The sequence below is a fragment of the Columba livia genome, chromosome 12 (assembly GCF_036013475.1).
Source record: "Columba livia isolate bColLiv1 breed racing homer chromosome 12, bColLiv1.pat.W.v2, whole genome shotgun sequence".
NCBI classification, from domain to species: Eukaryota; Metazoa; Chordata; class Aves; order Columbiformes; family Columbidae; genus Columba; species Columba livia.
This window is the reverse complement of record NC_088613.1, coordinates 19,136,524-19,157,261: the sequence shown is the minus strand read 5'-3', so window position 1 is coordinate 19,157,261 and position 20,738 is coordinate 19,136,524. Positions and strand designations below refer to the sequence as shown.

At 48.1% G+C, this 20,738-nt stretch overlaps 1 protein-coding gene across 15 annotated transcripts in view; it reads left to right on the top strand.

The window, feature by feature from the left end:
• Positions 1–20,738, top strand: part of ARHGEF9 (Cdc42 guanine nucleotide exchange factor 9) — a 214,450-nt gene that overhangs the window by 144,705 nt on the left and 49,007 nt on the right. For 13 of the 15 annotated variants that reach the window (XR_010475738.1, XM_065078034.1, XM_065078032.1 and 10 more), the window contains 2 exons: positions 3,304–3,483; positions 14,094–14,285. Coding sequence is in view for 14 of the 15 variants with exons in the window: in XM_065078034.1 (XP_064934106.1) it covers positions 3,304–3,483; positions 14,094–14,285 (372 nt within the window). In the remaining variant the exon portion in view is untranslated. The remainder of the gene's footprint in view (positions 1–3,303; positions 3,484–14,093; positions 14,286–20,738) is intronic. The other 2 variants (XM_065078042.1, XM_021279988.2) reach the window with 1 other exon arrangement.

The following is a 20,738-nucleotide window of genomic DNA, read 5'->3' as shown; positions in this document are numbered from 1 at the left end:
GGAGCCTTTCTTCTATCAGCTGAATCACACAGAATCCCAGAATGTCAAAGGTTGAAGGGCCCTGGAAAGCTCATCCAGTGCAATCCCCCCATGGAGCAGGAACACCCAGATGAGGTTACACAGGAAGGTGTCCAGGCAGGTCTTGAATGCCTCCAGAGTAGCACTAGAACAGTGAAAGCAAAGAACTTCCAGCCTTTATCCTTGAGTATCAAGACCTTGTAAAGCCACCTCACCTCATCCCCGGCACTGGAAGCATCTAAGAGATCTTTGTGTTAACGTCAGGAAAATCCCGAGCCCACGCTGGTGCTTTCCTGGCCCTCTGCAGGTCCCCGCCAGGCCTCGCCTTGGCCAGGCCGGGCTCATCGGAGCTGGGATTTTGTTCCCGGGCCTCAGAAATGCACTTTTTGCAGAGTAGGCTAGGAGGCTCTAAAGCGCAATCCCTCTCACGTTTGGTTTCGGTGACGTTTCTGTGGCTGTTCGGGCCCAGAACCGCCTGTGTTTGAAGTGACAGCAAGCAGCTGAAGCAGAAAAAGCAGCAGCATGGCTTGTGCGTAATAGCTCTGTTCCTGGTTCATCGTCGGTGAAAAATGGACTAAAATACCCAATGGCATTAACAAAAGGAATGAGTGTCAGGCCAACCTGATTTATTTTTTGACAGGAAAACTGATTTTTTAGAAGAAGAGAACATACTCCATTTATTTAGTGAAGCTAAATGCAAGATCACAATGAGCCCCTGGCAGGAGGTAGCCATGGGAATAAGGGGGAGATGTTACGTATTACTGCAAGATTTCTGTGACACCGTAATAAATATTTCCTGCTGTTTCACAAACCTCTGGTAAGGTCTCTTTGGGAATAGTATTTACAGTTCTGGTCGTGTGTGTTCAAGAAAGATGCAGGCAAAATATCTAGATGCCAAAAAGGGCCGGTGAAATGCTCAGGGGAAGGAAGAGCTGTCTGCTAAGCCAGGGCTGAAAGAGCAGAGCTTGCTTAAGCGGGGAAACCACAGGCTGGGCGAGGAGGGACAGCGGCCATAAAAAACACTAGTGAGGGTAAAGAGCTCAGGCCTGGCAGAAGAGGAGATGACTCTTAGCGGGTCTTGAGTATATTGAGTGGGTTTTCCTCATTCGTGATGTCGTCGTTCCTTCCAGATCTGTCTTGGTGTTCTTTGTGGTTTGAACTGATTCATGGTCGTGAAAGCACCGAGCAATCTTGATTTGGGGCGACGCAAGGTGTTGTGAGGAAGCACTGAAACATGTCACTGAGCATTCAGCTGTTGCACTAGGATCAGAAATCAATCTTTGGCACTGTTGATTTCCAGATGTAGCTGCCGTTACGCTAAGTGAGGGCCCAGAGCTGGGGTGAGCTGGGGGTCCTGCGCCACCTGGCTTCAGCTGCCACCAGTTTGGATGTGTCCCTCTGATGCCCAGCTCCTTGCAGCTCTGGATCAAAAGCCCAAATGTGAGATCAATCCACACCAACACTAGCGATGCCCTCTGTGATAAGTTCAGCACATCAACGATGCCCATTGCGTGATTCTTCAGTGAGAGCTCATTAACCCGTGGCTTTGTTTTCTGTCTGCTGCCAGGTGATCTTGTGACGTTTGTGCGTAGACAATGTGATATATGGAGAAGCCGTGTTTAATTTACAGGTCTGCTGAGTAGATACATCTTGGCTTTGAGGGAGAATGGCACTAAGTGCCAAGTTAGGCTCTCTTAGATCTTGCTGCTTTATGGACAACTGTTTCTAATAATGGAAGAGCTGAAACTCCAACTATAATTGTCACACACCTAAGGTTTCTTAAAGGAAAGTCAGTTCAAGGAAAATGGTAAATCAGGTCCTTTAATCTGTTGACTGAATCGCCTGTAGGGACTTGAATGCTCTTATATGTTTATGGCGAGAGCCCTGCAGCAGCGCTAGGAGGTTTACTGCAGGTTCTTACTGTGCAGGTAGCTATTAGCAAGCATTTTGGTAAGCCAAACTTACAAAAGAGCTTGTTAAGAGCTCTCTAACCGTTCCCAGTGCTTCTGCACTTACATAACAGCTGCGACGGGTTATTGTCTTTATGCTTTGTAGTGCTTGCCTAAATTGAAAGGCTATCTGCGGCTGTTAAAGTCTTGCCACGTGGAAGGTCTGTAATGGCTGCAGCACTGAACTCTTCCTTTGTGAGCTGAAATTCTGATTTGGAGACGAGCCCAAGTGCATATTCAGTGCGTCTCAGACAGCAGAATTAATGAACAAGGTTCAGGATGGCTCTGACAAGCTAATAAGCATATGGGTGAAGTCTATATTTGCTAGGGCAGTCTTACTGTTCAGTGTAGAATTCCTGCAGTGGACAAAACATAAACACAATTTATTATTCTGTTAAAAAATAGATGGCTATCATTCTGAGGAGCAGCGGGTGTCCCAGGCATAGATGGATGATTTGTGTTGTGGATGCACAACTATCAGTGTTCTGATGGGTCCTTTCTGCAAGCATTAAGAGGGAGTTTTATATATATAAAACTAGGTGGCTCACAATGAAAATGAGAATCAGTTAGGTCCAGCTCTAAGGCAACCGTGTGCTCCATGTGGAGACACATCAGTAGGTTCTGTTGGGCACAAATCTGGCCTCAGTGCGGTCTCTGGCGGGCAGGCTCCCGGCAGCCAGCGCCGGCAGGTCCAGGTGGGCAGAGCAGGGTTAGGCCGGGCTGTGCTCCAGGCCAGGTCTGGAACAGGTCTGCAGGGTGCCACAGCGCCCTTCTTCTCTGCTGTGTAGCCTCAAGGTTTCAAAAGCAAGGGATGTCAGTACATCACCAGCACGGAACAAATACTGATCTCTCAGTTCTATGGAAAAAAGTGTTCTTCTAAATATGTTTGCAGGCTTTGCTTGGATTTGCATGGAAAGCCCTCTGAGCCTCAAACTGATCCTTTAACTGAGCAAACTTGCTCTGAAACTTGCAGGACACCATCACTTGGTTTTGCCATTTTTGGGAACTCCCAGCTATGTATCACACTAACCAACTTGTACCAGAAAGCCATGTACCCTGCTAGATGTGCATGCTCTTAGATGCAGCGCGGCGGTGAGCGGGCAGGTGCTGGGCACCCATACGCGGTGCTGGCTGGCGCGGCGCGGTCGGGAGCAGGCGGCGGTCGGTGGCGATGGTCGCAGACTGGGTGACATGATGGGAGGGTGAAATCGTTACGGATTGGAATGGAGGAGAATTGTTTTACTTTGGCTGAGTGCTTCTTTCTGTGCTGCTGCTGTGCATGTGCTTGCGCCGGGGAACCGAGCTCGTATTGACTGCTGGTTTTCTGTTTTCAAAGCTGATCAGTGGTGGTTCTATTGTAAGTGCTGAGGCAGTATGGGATCACGTCACCATGGCCAACCGGGAGTTGGCGTTTAAAGCAGGAGACGTTATCAAGGTCCTGGATGCTTCCAACAAGGACTGGTGGTGGGGTCAGATCGATGATGAAGAAGGATGGTTTCCCGCCAGCTTCGTGAGGGTGAGTGACTTTCTTCTTTTTACCACTACAATGAATCGCTGCTGATGCTGCTCAGAACGGTCCATGAACTGAACTGGTTACTGTTTGTTATCATTGATGCTTATTTCCAGCGTGTCTGTTTTCTGTCTGAAAAATGAGGAGCAAAGAAGGTTCCAAAAGACACGAGCGTGGGGTTGAGGGAGGCTGCGGTAGGTACTGGCTCTGCTTTTCAGGCTCTTGGGCTATAGAGTGGTCTTTGCTGTGTGTCTCAACATGTTGTAGCCTCTCTCCTTAAGCGGTTCTTTGGAAAACCAGAGCTACGAGTAGATGATTTAGTGGGGGCTAAAAGTTCACGCCGGCCACGTTTTGAAGAGCTTTCTGGTCTGCGTGTTGCACAGGGAGGTGTCAGCCCGCCCCTCTCCAAAAGCAGCGCTGTGTTTTGACTCCAGCAGTTTTGGATGTAAAATCACTTTGCTATTTAGTCTGTGACCAGCTCTGGTTATTTTTTTTGAGGGGACAAGGAACCATTTTGCTTGTCTGTGTTTTTCTGCTGAAGCAGGTTTTGCTGTACCCAGCCACCTCCCGTGGCAAGCTGGCCTTTCACAAGTAAGGAGGATTTCAGCACTTTTTATGAAAGCTAAAGGACAAGAAGCAGCCCTTTTTGCTGTCATCGGCTCCTGTCACATTATTTGGGCGCTTTCAAGCCTTCTTTGGGGAGCCAAGACCATTTGCTTTGACCTTGCTCGCTTCCTTCTCCTCTCCCTGCTGTGCAGCGTTCCATAGGTGGGATCACAGATTTAATTCCTTTAGAAGCTTAGGGGATATGGTTCAAAAAACTGAGGTTTATTTTGCCTGGTAAAATTATATGAAAGATAACACCTTCCTCTGAGCCTCGCAGGCAATTTGACAAGCTCCGTGCAGCCACGGGAAGACTGTTCTGTCTGGACCGCACACCGCAGGCCGTGCTGCGTCCTAGGGAGATGCCACCTTTGGTTCTCTGCCTGTCTTGCCCTCTTTTGAGCAGCCCTGCATCATCAGCAGCCCTGTTTGATTACATCTGGGAAATAGCCATATGGATTAGGAAAACTGGGTGAAAACGTATAACATGGTGTTTCCTAATGATGCACAATGACCACCAAAAAGGGAACCCAGACCTTCGCTCGCTTCTGCCTCCCCAGTGCACAATTTTGTCCCCTATGGGACACACAACGCAGGTCTTGTGTCTCTCCTAGGTCTGGGCAGCACTAAGAGCAAGAGATCAGTGACTGCAACTGGAGCCTGGGCTGCCTCATGAAAAAGCTTATGCTGTTATTCTGGCCCAGAATAACAAGTAGTGTTTAGTATTTTGTTGAATAGGGCACAGTGAGTCTGACCCTGCAGCCAGTGGAGATAACACCAAACAACTAAACGAACGAGCCTATTTACTCTAAGGTCCAAAACCGTGGATCATTCAACTTGGCTGAACTTTCCACCTCTCCCTACACTTTGCAAAGGCTGGGAGGATTAATTTGGAAGCTGGGAAAGACAAAGGAGGTGAATCAATGAATCTCAGACTGTTATACACAAATATCTGAACAACATCCTGGAACAAACCTTGGTGCTTAGAATCGGGATGTCCTTACCAGGCATGTTTCTTGGCCATTCCTTGTATTGTCCCAACCCCACAGCTTGACATTTTTCCACCAAAATCAATCCTTCCATCCGCTCCGCAAGAGGCCGGATCAGCCATTTCATCTGTGAGGCACTTGTTCAGCACAGGCTGGGACCAAACACCCGCCCGGGGACCAAATGATGCACTCCCAACAGGGAAAACTGCATGGTTTTGCTGCCGTGGATGGTGATTAATATTTAAAAATTGAAAGTATTTGGCAACATTGGCCAGTGGGGTTCACAAGCCAGAGCTGCTGTCTCCATGCGGCCCCCTCGCTGGCCGTCCTGCCTGCCTCTTCAGTTGTATTCTTGCACACTCCCCACCAGCCCTTCACTCTCTGTCTTTCTTGCTATGTTGAACCAGATGCCTGCAAGGCCTTTGGGACCTTTAGAGAAGGTGCCTCTAACCCCTCTTGTGCTCGCCCGACCGTTGCGGCGGGTTTGCGCTCCTTCAGGGCCCTGTCAAGGACCCTTTAACCCCAACGCTTTTCACTTTGCTCTTCTTTCCGTTTTTTCCTTGTATTTCTCATTCAGCTGATCACTCTTTCATAATGAGGAGGCTGGGGTTTTTTTCTCTGTTGTACTTTGAGCCTTGCTTTTTTAAGACAATGCCAGAAAACTGCCTGATTTAGCCTGGGTGGTTCTTGTTTTACTTGCAAAAGAATTGCTGTCCTTTATGGTTGTTATTTCTCTTATGCAAGAAGAGGGAACAACAACATGTTGCGTAGCAGAGGATGAAAAGCAGTTGAAGTAAGGGATGACAGGCCAGCCCAGACAGATATAAAACCAAATAGGATTAATTTCAGGATATTTTAGACTGCATGTGTCTTGTAGATACTAAGAGGGGGTGCAGCAGAAGATCGCTGCAAAGTCAGATTCCTCTAGAAGTCATGTGGATCACTCCTGAGGACAAAACTGGGCTGGAAACCTAGTTTGCAATGAGACGTCTGCCACTTCTTGCTCTCCAGCCAGATCATATGAAAATCTTTGGCAAAGCACTTGGTACTCACAACATCTCATCGCAGGAAAAATCCACATTTGCAAGTGCAGAGGAAAACAGTAACCTGCTCATTCCCTCGGCCTCTTTTACATACATAGTTGTCAGCATTGCAAACAAAAACTGCGCTTGAATTGCTTGCACGTACAGGAATTGTTGTCTCCGTGAACACCTGCAGTTATCCTCTTAGTAGCTGGAGACGTGTCTAGAAGAAAGAGGGAGAGAGGAAAGCCACAGAGTTTTGGGAGCACAAGCTTTCAAGGAGAAACTGGGTGATAATGAGCTGCTTTTTGGGGAAGAGAAAAAGCATAACATGGGAGAAGTAAACTGTGGAGCTAGTAAGCAATGGTGAAGGGTTTCCTGCAGGAAGCTACTGCCCTCAGGGAGAAAGTTATGAAAACCTCTAAGTCATTAGAGAGGCAGATGAGAACTGCAGAATTAGGTTTAAGGCTGAATAATGAGTTTAGGATAGACGGAGGTATCTATTTTGTATTTTAGCCCATGTTATCTAACCGTGCTGGACAACCACAGGGTGCAACCGTCAACTTTCTGATGAGCTGCACAGTGTCTTTGAATGTCTGGTCAGCTTTCAGAGGTCTGAAGAAGTAAAAAAAAATGAAAGCTTATGGATGTTTAGTGCTGTGAAATCTTTCCATAGAGACACAGCAGAATGTGCCTGTCCTGGGCAGAGAACGGGATTTATTTTGTTATAAAGCAATCCTGAATCTCTTTGGATACCAAGAGTTAGACTGAGTTCACAGAATACATTTCTTCCCACCTCAACAGCAGTGACCCTTCCTTGTATTTACTAAACTAAGCTAAAGAGCAAATCTGGGGTTGAGGAAGAGTTTTTATTACAACTGTTGAGTTGTTGTACAGAAATGAAGGGTAATGGTCCTCTGGAGCTTTGAGCAGAGATGGTGTATAAATTCTTTGTGGTCTGTAGCGCTTACGTAGGAGAAAACGCAGGGGTGGATCCGTGCAGCAGCGCTCCTTGTTCTCTCTCATCACTGCCTAGATTTCCCCAAGTGTTGTAATTTTAGATTCATCTTCCTGCTGAAAAGCTGCCTTTGACCCACTTTATTTTCTGCTGCAAAAGGAGAAGTGCCACATAAATCGGTGTAAGCTTTTAAGACACTGTTTAATAGGAGACTCTAAGCCTGAGTCCTGTCTTAGTGCCTAGCAACTCATGCGCTTTATTGAGTAGGTGGGTTTAACTTTCATTGGTAGGGATTGTGACTGTGCTCTGTGGCGCAGACGTAGACCCAGCCACCTCCTGCTGCCCCGCCTGCTTTTTAATTCCCATTTAAAAGCTCATTGTACGTGCAGGGATCTGGATACAACAGCGAGTCGCTCACCTGCGCCTCCACCCTCCGCAGCCGGGGCATCTGCATTTGCGCAGCGCCAATCGCAGCGGCATCGAGGTGAGATTTGCCAGGGCAAAGCGGATGGCGCTGAAGTAGCAGTCACCTGTTGGACAAACAACGCGATATGTGCTGCAGTGCCTGCTGCAGTCGGTGCCTTGTAAAGGAGATTTTATTCTCCCGTGGCAAATCCTGCATAAAAACAGCTTCTGGTAGAGGTATCGCACACAGCGCGAGCAGCGCTTCACAGCGACAGGATGCGCTGCAGACAAATTGTGGGTTGTTAGTTTTTTTTAAGTCAAGCAGCGTTTTAGCAACTAAAGGCTGCCTGTGCTAATTGCAGCTGCCGTTAATGTGCCAACTCGTGCCACTCAGCTCAGCATCGCTCAGCTCCCCAAAGGTTCAAATGGCAGCACTCGGGCCCTTCCCCGCACAGGCTGGCTTGCGGCTGCAAACGCAGTGGTGCTTTGAATTGCCGTTCTTTGAATCAGGCAAACCAGGCGCAAATCTGTGCAGCCCTCTCCTCTGCCAACCTTCCCCTGAATGATGCGGTGCATTCCTCGGGGTTTTTGAGTTTTAGGAAGTGGGGATGGCTGAGCCCTAACTCTCAGTATTTAACATATATAATGTGTGTGTATATATATACATATATATATAATGTATATAAGGCATATAATGTAGCACGTCCACTTTATTGCAGTGGCCATGCAACTTCTGCTCCACGGAGGAGCTCAGCCCATGGAGTCAGTGCATTCAGGCTGCGGGAAGCAGAGGGAGGAAGCACAGTGCAAGTTCTTTGGAGATGTTTTTGTTCACCTTTCATGCCTACAGAGTCTGAGGCTGTCCCTATAGAGTATGCTGTTTTCTCCTTTTCCAGAAATGAGTGAAGGGTATTTCTCACCTTGAGTAAAGGGAACTTGCCAAGCTGGGAATGGAGAGTTTTAGAGGGGAAGGAAGAGCTGGAAGTGGGTTTGCTGAAGACAGGGGGTTTCAATAAGGAAAGAGAAGGTATTGAAGAGCCTGTGAACCGGAGGAGAAGTGAAGGATGGTGAGGCTGGAGCCACATTACGGAGAGAAAAATTCAGGCTGTGGGAGATAACAGTGGTAAGGGAACGAACAGACAGCATCCCTGTGCCTCTTGCCAGGTCCTCACCTCCTCTCCAAAGGCAGGAAGGGAGAAACATCTGCTCCTGGGCATTGGGAGAGCCCAGGGCAGGCTGTGCCTCCTCCCGAGGGCAGAGAGAGGCTGTGCCCCATCGCTGGAGTGACACGCAGACACTGATGTTGTTTCACTTATGCAAAGCTCTGCACCGTGAGCCCTACTTTATTGCAAATAAGCAAGTGGTCTTTTTAATCCAGCGTAGAGTCCAACAGAGCATGCATGTAATACAGCACGTGTTGCTGAAAACAAGGGCATGGCAGGAGGTCACCAGCAGCTTAAGGAGAAGGGAGAGGGGACAAACCCGGAGCAGGGGTTTTGTTATAAAGTCACTGGTGAACAGAGGTTCAGTTTTCTGGAAGGATCTGCCTGTCTCGTTAATCTGCCACGTTATTTAATTGTGAGCTAGAATCCAGGGTGACACAATATCTGCCAGTTCTGTCCTTGTGAATATCCAGTGGAAGGAGATTAATAATCCAGATGGCTGGTAAAATGTTTGTTTTATCACGCTTTCTGATTATTATGAGACTATCAGCCCTCAGTGCCTATTCAAGTAAAATGTCCTCTATATACAGTGTATGCATTCAGCAGCCTAAATATATAATAATTACAGGTCGGCTAATGTTGGAATGGCGCCATTTGGGTATAGCTGCAAATTGATACACCACATTTCTACAGATTTTATATAAATCACATATAATATTAACTAGCACAATTAAATGATCTGCTCTCTCTGGCTCCCAGAACTGGATCCTTAGGCAAAAGGGGCTCTTTTATTTGACTATTTCACTTTTATCTGCCTCAGCAAATGATGGTGTTACGCAGGAGCTGGTCATGACTTCCTAATTAGGGTTGAATTTTGAAGTAGGACTGTGAGCCTCATGATAAGCCTGTTCTTCTCCACACGTAGGGTGGCCTTTCAGTATGAAACACCACTTAGCACTAGCGTTATGCAACTTGATTTTTTTCTCTCTGTAGTTTTTCTTGGTTTCTTCTAATTAATCCTTAATACAAAGCATTTGAAGTGGTTCTCAGGGCACACTTCATTGTTCAGCACGCTGGACCTTTGCGATGGCGTGGGGGAGACCCACACAGTGCCATATTATTTCAGCCCCCTTGCTTTTTTGCATTGCAGAGGTGTTTGAAAAGCCATTGAAGGCTGATTTATTATTGTAGGGTTGTTGATGATTGCTGGGCAGCTGTTATTATTTATTCTTAAAAAACAAAAGTGGCATCGGGTTCAGTAATTCAGGCTGGTATCCCAAAGCTGCCGCGGAACTGAGGTCCCAGCTCTGCAGGAGCTTCACGGGGGTGGCAGCCACCCATCCTGAGCAGGGAAAACCAGGTGAAACAGGCAGAAAACTAGAGTTTTGAAGTTTCTTTTATTAAAAAAGAAAGGTGCATCTGTGCATTTGTTTCCAGTGTACGTTGGAAAAGCTGGGGAAGAGAGAGCCCTTTTTCCATTAGTGATATCTCAGCTCTTACGTGCAGCGATGGAGGTCAAGCATTCCAGGCAGGAGAGTGTTTTGGGGAGAGTCACATGTGTCTAAAACATAGCGAACACTGTACTTACAGGTGACTGCGAACTGGGCTAAAACAGGAAGCTTTGTGGCATTGTCTAAATCAACTAAATGTGACATTCATTAAGTTAGGGGGAAAACACAGTGTCACCCCCAGTTTTGCTCTCCTACCTGACTGTCGCCTGCAGCGCGCTGCTGGTGCAGTTGGAGCGAGCAGGTCAGTGAAGCAGATAGGATCTGGCTTGGGGGGCTGGTGCTGGGTCAGAGGACACAATTAACACTTTTGGTGCAGCGTTCCCTTGGCCCAGCGCAGCCCAGCTGCTTCTCAGCACAGCCACAAGAGGACTGGAGAGCTGGACGTGCAAGACCAGCCACACCGCATCAGCCCAAAGGTCCATGCAGCCAAATTCTTGCTCATGGATGAGTACAAGAGTGTGGTGAGCCCACAGCGATGCATTTAAATCCACATTTCAAAGTGTGCATGAGCTTTTCTAAGCCCTCTGCTTCAACATAAGGTCTGTCAACCTCAAAAGTATCAATGCGAAATGTCATCGGTAAGGTAGATTATCCTGGGGAAAGCCTCCACCAGTGCAAGTGGTTGGCCCAAGGTCAACAGCAGAGCTGCCAATGTACCTCAGCTTTTGTGAGTCACGGTCCAAACTTCAAATGATCCCTTGGAAGAACGATCCTTGCTTGAATTATTGAGAACTTTAGAGCTTAAGACAAAAAGCAGGAGTGTTTGAACAGCACAGTGGGATTAATCCGTTCAGCAGGTGAGGCTGGAGGGCACAGGGTGGGATGCACGTTTGGCTTCCTCTGTTACCGATAATGGTTTTGCATTTGTTTTTAATCTAAAGAACAAGTAATCTGGACTAGAACTGTATCTTTTTCCTTTCGGGAACATCAATTCTAGCAGAAAGGAGCAAAAATTTCATTAAGGAAAAACGCGGGGCTCCTGAGATTCCCAGATGTGGGCGCAGGGAGTGCTCCCGCGGCGCGCAGAACGCACACCAGATTCCGAGGCTTTCAGAAATCATGAAAGTTCGCAAGCTTGCTGTTTGCCTTAGAGTTTCAAAGCCTTTAGGCTTCATGCTTTCATGCTTTTCCCCACTACTATTATGATTAGATCTTTCCTGCTTTATTTTTTAAATGAAAATTGAAATTCTTCTCACAATGACTTGACTCCAGGAGGTAGAGCTTTAAAAATACCCTCTGTTGCCAAACTGGCAGGAGTGTCATGAAACTTGGTAACAAGCTGTTCCAGTTGGGTTTGTGAGAGCTGCGAAACACCTTTTCACAGTAGCAGGAAGGTAGGATGGGAAGTTATTTTAAACTTCAGCCAACAGGGTTTAATACTGACATTAGTCCTGCATGTGGAGCTTCTCCCAGACATGCTGCATCTCCATGGGGTTTCCCTGGGTGCAAACCACCATCACAGCACCAGTCTGGGTCACCGAAATGCCCTTCTGCAGCCCCAGGGCTGCTCGCCCTCAGGACCAGACACGCTTGGGACCAGCCGAGCCAGCCCGGGTGCTGCCGGCACGATGGGACTGCACAGTTTCGTGTGCTGGGACACAACCCTTCACCGGAGGGCACCAGGACATGAGAAACAGGAGCTGACAGCCACATTCGCTGGGTCTCACTTCTGCTCTGTCACGCAAGACATTAAATTGACTCTTGGCTGTGTTGTCCTGGGGCAAGGTATGAAGCCTTTGGACTTGGGGGATCACAGAATCCCAGAATGTCAGGGGTCGAAGGGACCTGGAAAGCTCATCCAGTGCAATCCCCCCATGGAGCAGGAACACCCAGATGAGGTTACACAGGAAGGTGTCCAGGCGGGTTGGAATGTCTGCACAGAAGGAGACTCCACAACCTCCCTGGGCAGCCTGGGCCAGGCTCTGCCACCCTCACCAGGAACAAGTTTCTTCTCATATATAAGTGGAACGTTTTGTGTTCCAGTTTGCACCCACTGCCCCTTGTCCTGTCACTGGTTGTCACCCAGAAGAGCCTGGCTCCATCCTCCTGACACTCCCCCTTTCCATATTGATCCCCAGCAATGAGTCCCCCCTCAGTGTCCTCTTGTCCAGCTCCAGAGCCCCAGCTCCCTCAGCCTTTCCTCACACGGGAGATGCTCCACTCCCTTCAGCATCTTGGTGGCTGCGCTGGACTCTCTCCAGCAGTTCCCTGTCCTGCTGGAACTGAGGGGCCACAACTGGACACAATATTCCAGGTGTGGTCTCAGGGATGGCTCCTTCATGCAACGGGAGCAGTGCTGATGTGGCAGGAAGGGTTAATTGCTCCTGACAGGCTTCAGCACGTCCCCCTGGTCTCCCAGTGTGCACAAGAAGGTCCCACATTGGCAGTGCAGGGTGGGGACAGGTAGGAGATGGCATGGCCCTGATGGCTCCCGGACAAAGGCACGCTCATGAGCAGGGTGAAAACTCCAGCTTTTTATTGCCTTGAGGTTCTCATCCCCAAAGTTTGCAGCATCATCAACATTTTTCTAGAGAAGAGGCGGGTTTTCGTAGAACATCTCGGCTTCTTAGCCTTTATAAGTCACTGTAGGATGACAAAACGTGGGAGCGGTAAGAAGTGTTTTAGCAAAACACGATATTGGTTAGGAAAGCAGGGAAGGAGCACGGGCAGGTTTAGGTTTTTTATGCTAGTAATTTACAGGAACACAGCCCTTGACAATCTGTTTAAAACCAAATTTAAGCTGAATAATGGAGAAGTATTAAAAACTATTAACACTGAAAGTAAGACTGAAAGGTGAGGTTAATGATGCAGCTTGTTTTCCATATGCTGCTCTGTTTGTGTTGACAGTTCCAGTGTTTACAGGGAGGTTTGAAAGTCTCCAGTATTTGGGGATTAGCTTCATTTATATAACAACGTTGGTGATCTGTGGAAGATAGCAGTATTGCTGTCTGGTTTGAGCTTTATTTAATGTTTGTTCATAGCTTTGTTGAGCCCAATTCTAATTGATCAGAGTTATTTAAAGTGGGTTTTATTTGGGGGGAAAAGGTAACAAAAGGAGACACTTGATACACATGCAGTGTTCAGAGCAGAGTCTTGTTCACAGCCACAGAGACTGGAGGGCAACATTTTCTTTTAGTTTACAAGTTAAATGTTCGTTTTTTATTCGATGATGGAAAGAAAATTCTGTGTGCTGTGATGGTTTTTCATTGCTTTTTGCGATTTGTTCCAGTTTATTCAGTGCCCAGGGGTGTGCTGGACACCCTGTCCAAACCTGCCCTCAGCCCCCCCAGGTTTAGGAGATTTATTCAGCTGGTCTGAGCTCCGTGCAGTTCAGGGATCACGATCTCAGGATGCTGAGTTAGGGCATTTGCCTGAGCGAGAAAGGTTCTTCATGTGAAATGATGAGGAAAGCTGCTGTGAAATGAAAATCAATGCTCACTCACAAACCCTGCTCTGGGAAGTTCCCAGAAAACTCAGTGCCACAACCCAGTCAGCCTGGGCTGATGTTCACATCCATTCAGAATTCTGAACTAGCCATTTCTTGACCTTATTAAATCAGTCACCTGTCAAGGGCTTCTCCCTCCTCCGTGAGGTTTCTCCCTGTTGGGACAGACCCCAGTGATGGCGTGCGGGAGCCGGACAAGCCCTGCTTTACACTAGTGACTGCAGATTTCTTTGGGTTAGTCTGTTTTGCGTACATACATCTTGGCAGCATCCAGTTACCTTTCACATGATCACTGTCAATACTTTGCTTACAAGATGAACTTGGCAGTGTTTGGGAACTGTTTGGGGCTGGTTGCACCAGTATAAAAATGGACGTGGGCTGTTGCGGACACCATGCTGCTCTAAGGAGGGAGTTGATCCAGTATCTCCCAGAGTCGTGCGACCCAAGAACCAGCCTGTTTCACTCTTTAGCTTCCTGAGGCTTTTATGAATAAGCCTGTTGCTCTTCCCTCTTCTCGCAGCTATGGGTGAACCAAGAAGATGGAGTGGAGGAGGGAACCAGCGACGTGCAGAATGGCCATTTGGATCCAAACGCCGACTGCCTGTGTCTCGGCAGGACCGTCCAGAACCGAGACCAGATGAGAGCCAATGTCATCAATGAAATCATGAGCACGGAGCGCCACTACATCAAGCACCTCAAGGACATTTGCGAGGTACGTGGGGTCGCAACGCTCGGGTGCTGCCGCAGGACGTGGGCTGGGCTGTTGAGAGCTGGGGACGGGGTTTGTCCTTGGGCGATGGGGGAGAAAGATGCAGTGTGTTTGAGGAGAGTGTTTAATGGAGGAGCAGCATCTGTCAATAAGTATTGATACTTCCGAGAATTTTCTGCTGGATCTGATAATTACCTTTGGTTTGCATTAACTTGAAGTACAATTTTTTGACCTTTTTTCCATACCTCTTTGACTAAAAAATGATGAGGTTGAGATCCTTCAAGCAGTCCTCTTAATTAAAATCCAATGCCATCTACTTTTGAATTTGTGATTGAGGAAATTAGATTGTAATTAAACCAATCAGTTACCCATTTCATCTGTGTCTTTCACATTGGGTTCCCAATTTCCCCTGCCTCAGGATGCTCCCCATTTACCTTTTCTTACAGTGAGACTGAGAGCAAAATGTTTTCATCATGGGAAATGAAGTATGTTACATTTATCCAGTGTAAGGGACCAAGCAAACCAATGAACTCTGGTGACTGACCCCCCGCATCCACAGCTTGCTACTTCAGTATGTTACAGTTAATCTCAACAACCCCTTAATGTCTTGCAGCATACAGAATTAGTGCCACAAGCTAAGCCCGAAGTGGGGTGCAAGCGGTGCTGGGTGTTTGGGAAGGAGAACACACGGCTGTGCCTGAGAGGGCTGCAGGACAGCCTGGGCAGATGCTTATCGCTGAGGCAGAAGTTTTTAGCACTAAAATCAATGTCCCTGGCTTTCAACTCATCCCTCTGAGTGTTTACGGTTTAACAAGCCTGTGCCCAGTCTTTGCAGAGTCAATGTGCTGAAGCCCCTTGTGAATTCTGCTTAGAAAAATGTCTTCCTCCCTTCATACTTGGTACTTTTCTATTGACAAAGCAAAGAAGCCATCCAAAAAGCATCTATGGCGCTTTTTGAAATATGGAAGAGTCTTGGGATTTCGATTTGGAAACAAATGAGCTTAATCTCGCTGTGCTATTTTAGTCCAAGGTCTTTACATCTAAGAAGGGGAGAACTGTGGGCACTTTTCCACATATTGTTTCTTTTTCCTGCATTTGCACTTTTCTGTTGAAAATTGAAATGACCCTTTACTTGCATTTCCCGGCCACATCACCACGCTTTTGCTGAATGTGATTCTCAGGAGGTACAGATAGGTACAGCTTCAGTGACATCTCTGGGGTAACACTGATTTATAGAACTTAATGTTACGTCCCAGATATGAAAAGGATCTTTCAGGCTCTCGCCTTGCTCTGCGTGATGCAAAATGGTATTGAGGGGATAAACCCAGGTAGAGCACCAGGAAATGATTCAGCTGCTTCTCTTAAAGGAGGAGCAGGACTGAAACGGGTATTCTCATCTGCAGAATGACGGGCTGTCCCTTGCTGGAGAGACCCTCGTTGTGCTCGGTTTAACTGGAGCGGTCCGTTTGCCTCGGGAAGGCTCGGGGACAGCGCAGTCATCCCAGGCGTTTCGGCACAGCACGACAGGACTGTGTCTGTGAATAAAAGGAGCAGGGCTGGAGATGGAGAGACGCGGGCCGGCTTGAGCTCCCCCCTGCACCGCTGGATGGATCTGGACGGAGTGTTATCGGTGCTGAAGAACAAACAGACACCAGATGACCAGTGATGAGATGCAGAAGTGCTGTTGACAGTGGCAAATTCCCCTCTTCCCTTTGCTCTTTATTTTAAGGTGTCAGGACAAACGGCAGCGATATGATGTATTGGAGGGCATGAAAGAGGAGCTCTAGCTGGGTGGCCAGGTTTGAGCCTGGTTTAGTACTGGGTTTTGCAGTCTGTAGTTATACTCCAGTTGCTAAGCTATAATGAATAATAAATCCTAATACCAGTGAGGCAGCTTAAGATGTGTGGTTGTTATCAGAGGACCGTAGCCCCTGCTGGGTGATTAAGAGCCCTCCAATTTCTCTTTTCTGCTTCAGGGTGTATTTCCGCTACCTGCTACTATATTATTATAACCTATGTTATTATTCATAATGCCCATGGCAGCAGTCCTGCCGAGTCCGGAGCCCACAAGCCAGACAGCACCAGAATGAAATCACCTGCCCAAGCCAAGACCTGTGTGAACAGCTGCTTGGAGGGGAATTCATAGGCTAGGAAGGACTGATGGCTGCTTGGTCAAACAGTTTCGTGAAGATTTTTATTAGGGGTAAAATGTGGAGTTTTCCCTGGACTGCATGATCAGGAGTGGATGGATCGTTATTCTAGAATATCACCAAGGGGAAAAGAAAGAAAGAAACAATAATTCAGCCTTAAGGAAATATCCAGCAATAGGAATTTCAGGCTTAGCGGTTAAAGCTTAGAAAAATGATAAGCTACTAAAAACTAGATTTTAATAATGGGTAGCAATAGCCAGCCTTACTGGCAGGCAGTGCCGCTCACTCACTGTCCTGTAAATCGTAGAACCATAGGATAGTCTGGGTTGAAAGGACCCTCAAAGCTCATCCATGAGCAGGGACATCTTCACCAGCTCAGGTTGCTCAGAGCCCCGTCCAGCCTGGCCTGGGATGTCTCCAGGGATGGCTCATCCACCACCTCTCTGGCCAAGCCGGGCCAGTATTCTACCACCCTCAATACCACATATGTGCATTGCCATCTCCAGGTTCAAAAAAACATCCCCTGCGCCTGGGGTTTGATCCTGGGGGGTCGCAGGAGGGCGCAGGGTCTGTCCCTAGTGTGGCACTGGTGACAGGAGCAGAGCAGCCGAGGTGCTCGCTCAGGACAGCGGTTTGGGCTGAAGCGCGTGGTGGGGAGGACAGGTGGAACAAAGAGATGCAGGAGAGCCGCGAAGAGCAGAATGCTGTGCTTTGGGAAACGGGAAGGGTTTGGACCAGTGAATGGATTAGGAAGACAAGGCTAAATTTAAGGAGGTGTTAGAGGAAGAAGTGACAGAGCTCGGATGGGAACAGTGAGGCAATTGGGAGATCAAAGGAAACCTCCGTATTATGAGTAATTTGGGGGTGGGAGGTTAGAAAGGCCAGCCAACTTCCAGTGCTGAGTTTTGCTCATTTGAATTTATTTTTTAATGAAGTGGACTGGATTACACCTAAGCTTTGTTTTGGTGCCAGGACCGCTCTGAGTGCCGCGTACAAAGCATCCTCACTGCATCTTAGTGCGTCAAGGTTAGTCTGTTGTGCAGAGCTGATGGGACAAGGTTTCACGTGGTCCGTGTGGCTTTAGCCCGATTCATTCCTGAGACAGAGAAAAAAGCCACTTTTTTCATGCTGCCTCAGAGAAAAACAGCATAAAACTTTCTTAGCAGAATGTGGTGCTCCCTCAGAGGACCGCATCTGTGGACCTCCTGGCCCCATTGTATGACCAGTTCCTCATGTGTTCATACCAGACTGGAGGATGGCTCTGCAGAAAGCTCTTTGGATCAGTGGGGATGTATAGAATACATACATGTATTCCCCAGTGTGCAACTTGCAGCTGTCTTTCACAGCCTGCTTGTGCACACTTTGTTTCTCTGTTTTGGGGCTGGCTGCTTCTTTGCCTTTTGAGGAACAGACTTGTGTTCCTGCAGGAGCTCATTTTCTACTTTAGTGGGCCCCAGTGCTATCGCAGTGCCTGGCATTTGGTACTTGCTGTAAACTGGTGTTTGAATAAGTGCTTTAGAGTCCTGACTGCCTGGGACCAGATGTGGCTCTGGTTTGCCTTTTCAACTCAAAATAGTCTCAACTTTGTTCTTGCGCTTTTCCTTGGTATGGGCATATCAGCACGAGGCTCCCCGGAGCTGCTCTAGACAACAGTGTTTGGGTAGCTCACGTGGTGCTGGTCCAAAGTGAGGGATGGGCTGCAGGACAACGTCTCCCCCAAAGAAACTGGCATATCATCGCAACTGCCTTTGAAGCTGCAGCCTGCGGTGGCCAGTGTCTCCTCACTCCATCACCTTGCTCTCAGCTGGACAAGAAGGATGGATGGACTGGACATCTTTTCTGACTGTTTCCAAACCCTCTCTGGGATGGAGAAAACTTAGCACTCAACCTCCTGCAAATACTTGCCAACTTTGGCCTATACTTCAGGGACTACATGGAAAAGTACTTTAAAGAGAGACAGTCTGACAGCTATTTTTAGGTATTCATTGAGCAAAGCACTCTCCAGCATCTGCTCATCAGTCAGCTATCCCTTCTCTGAGCAAACCTGACGGGATGAGCAGAAGGAAGATGACATTGTTTTATGTAACGGAAGTAAATTTAGTGGAAAAAATCTAGGCAGCAGCCTTCTAGCTGGCTCCGGCTGCATATTATGTATAAATCTTCAGTTTTCCATTTGCTGGCTTATGCTGGAAACCAGCCGTTTAAACACACAAGCTGGTTAGAGGATAAGGCTTGGGAACTCCGCGCGGTTTCTTTTCCCCGTGGTTTTATAGGTGCCCGTACAGAAATGTGCTGCTTCAGCTTCTCTGGAACACGTGGCTCAGGCAAAGTGATGAAGCAGCACAGGGAGGACGGGGAATATTCAAGACAGGAGTTGCAGGCAATAGCAACGCCAGGGCTGAAAGCTGTTTGCAGAAATCATGGGTGACTGATGCAGGGAGCGGTGTGTGAGAGGGGAGCCCGGCTTGCAGGCAAAGGGCCTGGCACGGACGGCTGGCGGGGCTCAGGTGCATGTCTTTTTTCTTTTCTTTTATTTTTAAAGCTGTTATGAAACAGGTAAACATGAAAAGCAGCATGGAAAGATATTGTGCATTATTCCTTGATAGTCTGAATTTTTATTTGCCCTGCACGGTGGGAACCAGCCTGCTCCCATTCCTCCTGGCCTTGAAAAACGAGAGAGGGAAACCCAGGGAAATGAGTCATCAAGGAGCTCCTGGAAGAAGAGAGACCTAGATCTAGTAAATGCAGGAGGTATTCCATAGCCCAAGCTTCCAAGCTGAAAAAACCCAGCAAAGTCAGGGTAATAACATCGCTCTAGCTAAGCTGGACATCACAGAGGTTGGTTCTTTGCCAGGTTGGCCAAAGTTGCGTTTATCATTCATCTGGTTGAAGTTCTCTCTCCCAGGAACCACATGGCAAGGCTGAAGGACAGTTTATTATAGCGTTCCAATGGTTCGCATTGTGAACCAGCAGCTGTGTGTCACCAGCTGGCAGTTCGTCTGTGTGACTAAGCATCTAGAGTTCCCAAATATAGCCATTCCACTGGAGCTGTTGGCATTTTTTTCTCTTCCTACATAATCAAGGCAGGCAAAGTCATCTCATTATGACCCCCATGTTATTTCTTTTCGGTCAAGAGGCAGCAGTCTAGACCAGGCCAGCGCAGCTTCTGATATCTGGCCTTGCAAAGTTTTTAGTCTAAATCATCCAGACAGGGGAATCACTGAATCCCATAATGTCGGGGGTGGGAAGGGACCTAGAAAGCTCATCCAGTGCAATCCCCCCATGGAGCAGGAACACCCAGATGAGGTTACACAGGAAGGTGTCCAGGCGGGTTGGAATGTCTGCACAGAAGGAGACTCCACAACCTCCCTGGGCAGCCTGGGCCAGGCTCTGCCACCCTCACCCCCAACAGGTTTCTTCTCAAATTTAAGTGGAACCTCCTGTGTTCCAGTTTGCACCCACTACCCTGTGTTTTACCATTGGTTGTCACCAGAAGAGCCTGGCTCCATCCTCCTGACACTCCCCCTTTCCATCTTGATCCTCATGAATGAGTCCCCCCTCAGTCTCCTCTTGTCCAGCTCCAGAGCCCCAGCTCCCTCAGCCTTTCCTCACACGGGAGATGCTCCACTCCCTTCAGCATCTTGGTGGCTGCGCTGGACTCTCTCCAGCAGTTCCCTGTCCTGCTGGAACTGAGGGGCCACAGCTGGACACAACATTCCAGGTGTGGTCTCCCCAGGGCAGAGCAGAGGGGCAGGAGAACCTCTCTGACCTACTGACCACCCCCTTCTCATCCACCCCAGGTACCATTGGCCTTCCTGGCCACAAGGGCCCAGTGCTGGCTCATGGTCACCCTGCTGTCCCCCAGGACATAACTTTCCCCTACACTGCTCTCTAACAGGTCATTCCCCAACTTATACTGGAAGCACCAGCAGGGATGAAGTGATTTGCTCAGTGTCACACAGGTTGGTGGCAGAACTAGAAATGCATCCCAGGCATCCAGAGCCTCCATGTGTCACCCACTCCCCTGGACCGCATGTGCGTCAGGCAAACGTGTTTGGAAAAGTCCTCATGCCGCAGCTGAATCCAGGATGGCAGCTCATGGATGAGGCAGGAAGACAGGGGGGCAGACAGAACCTGGGGTGTTATGCTTTTTGCCCAGGTATTGATCTACTCCATTTTTTTAGGTTCAAGAGGTCTTCAGAGCAGTGTTTGCCTACGATTTGTGGTGTGGTGTCCAGCTGAGCTCAGGCTCAGGACCAATGGGTATCGTGGGCAGATGAAGAATAAGCAAGAAAAATCTTTTAAT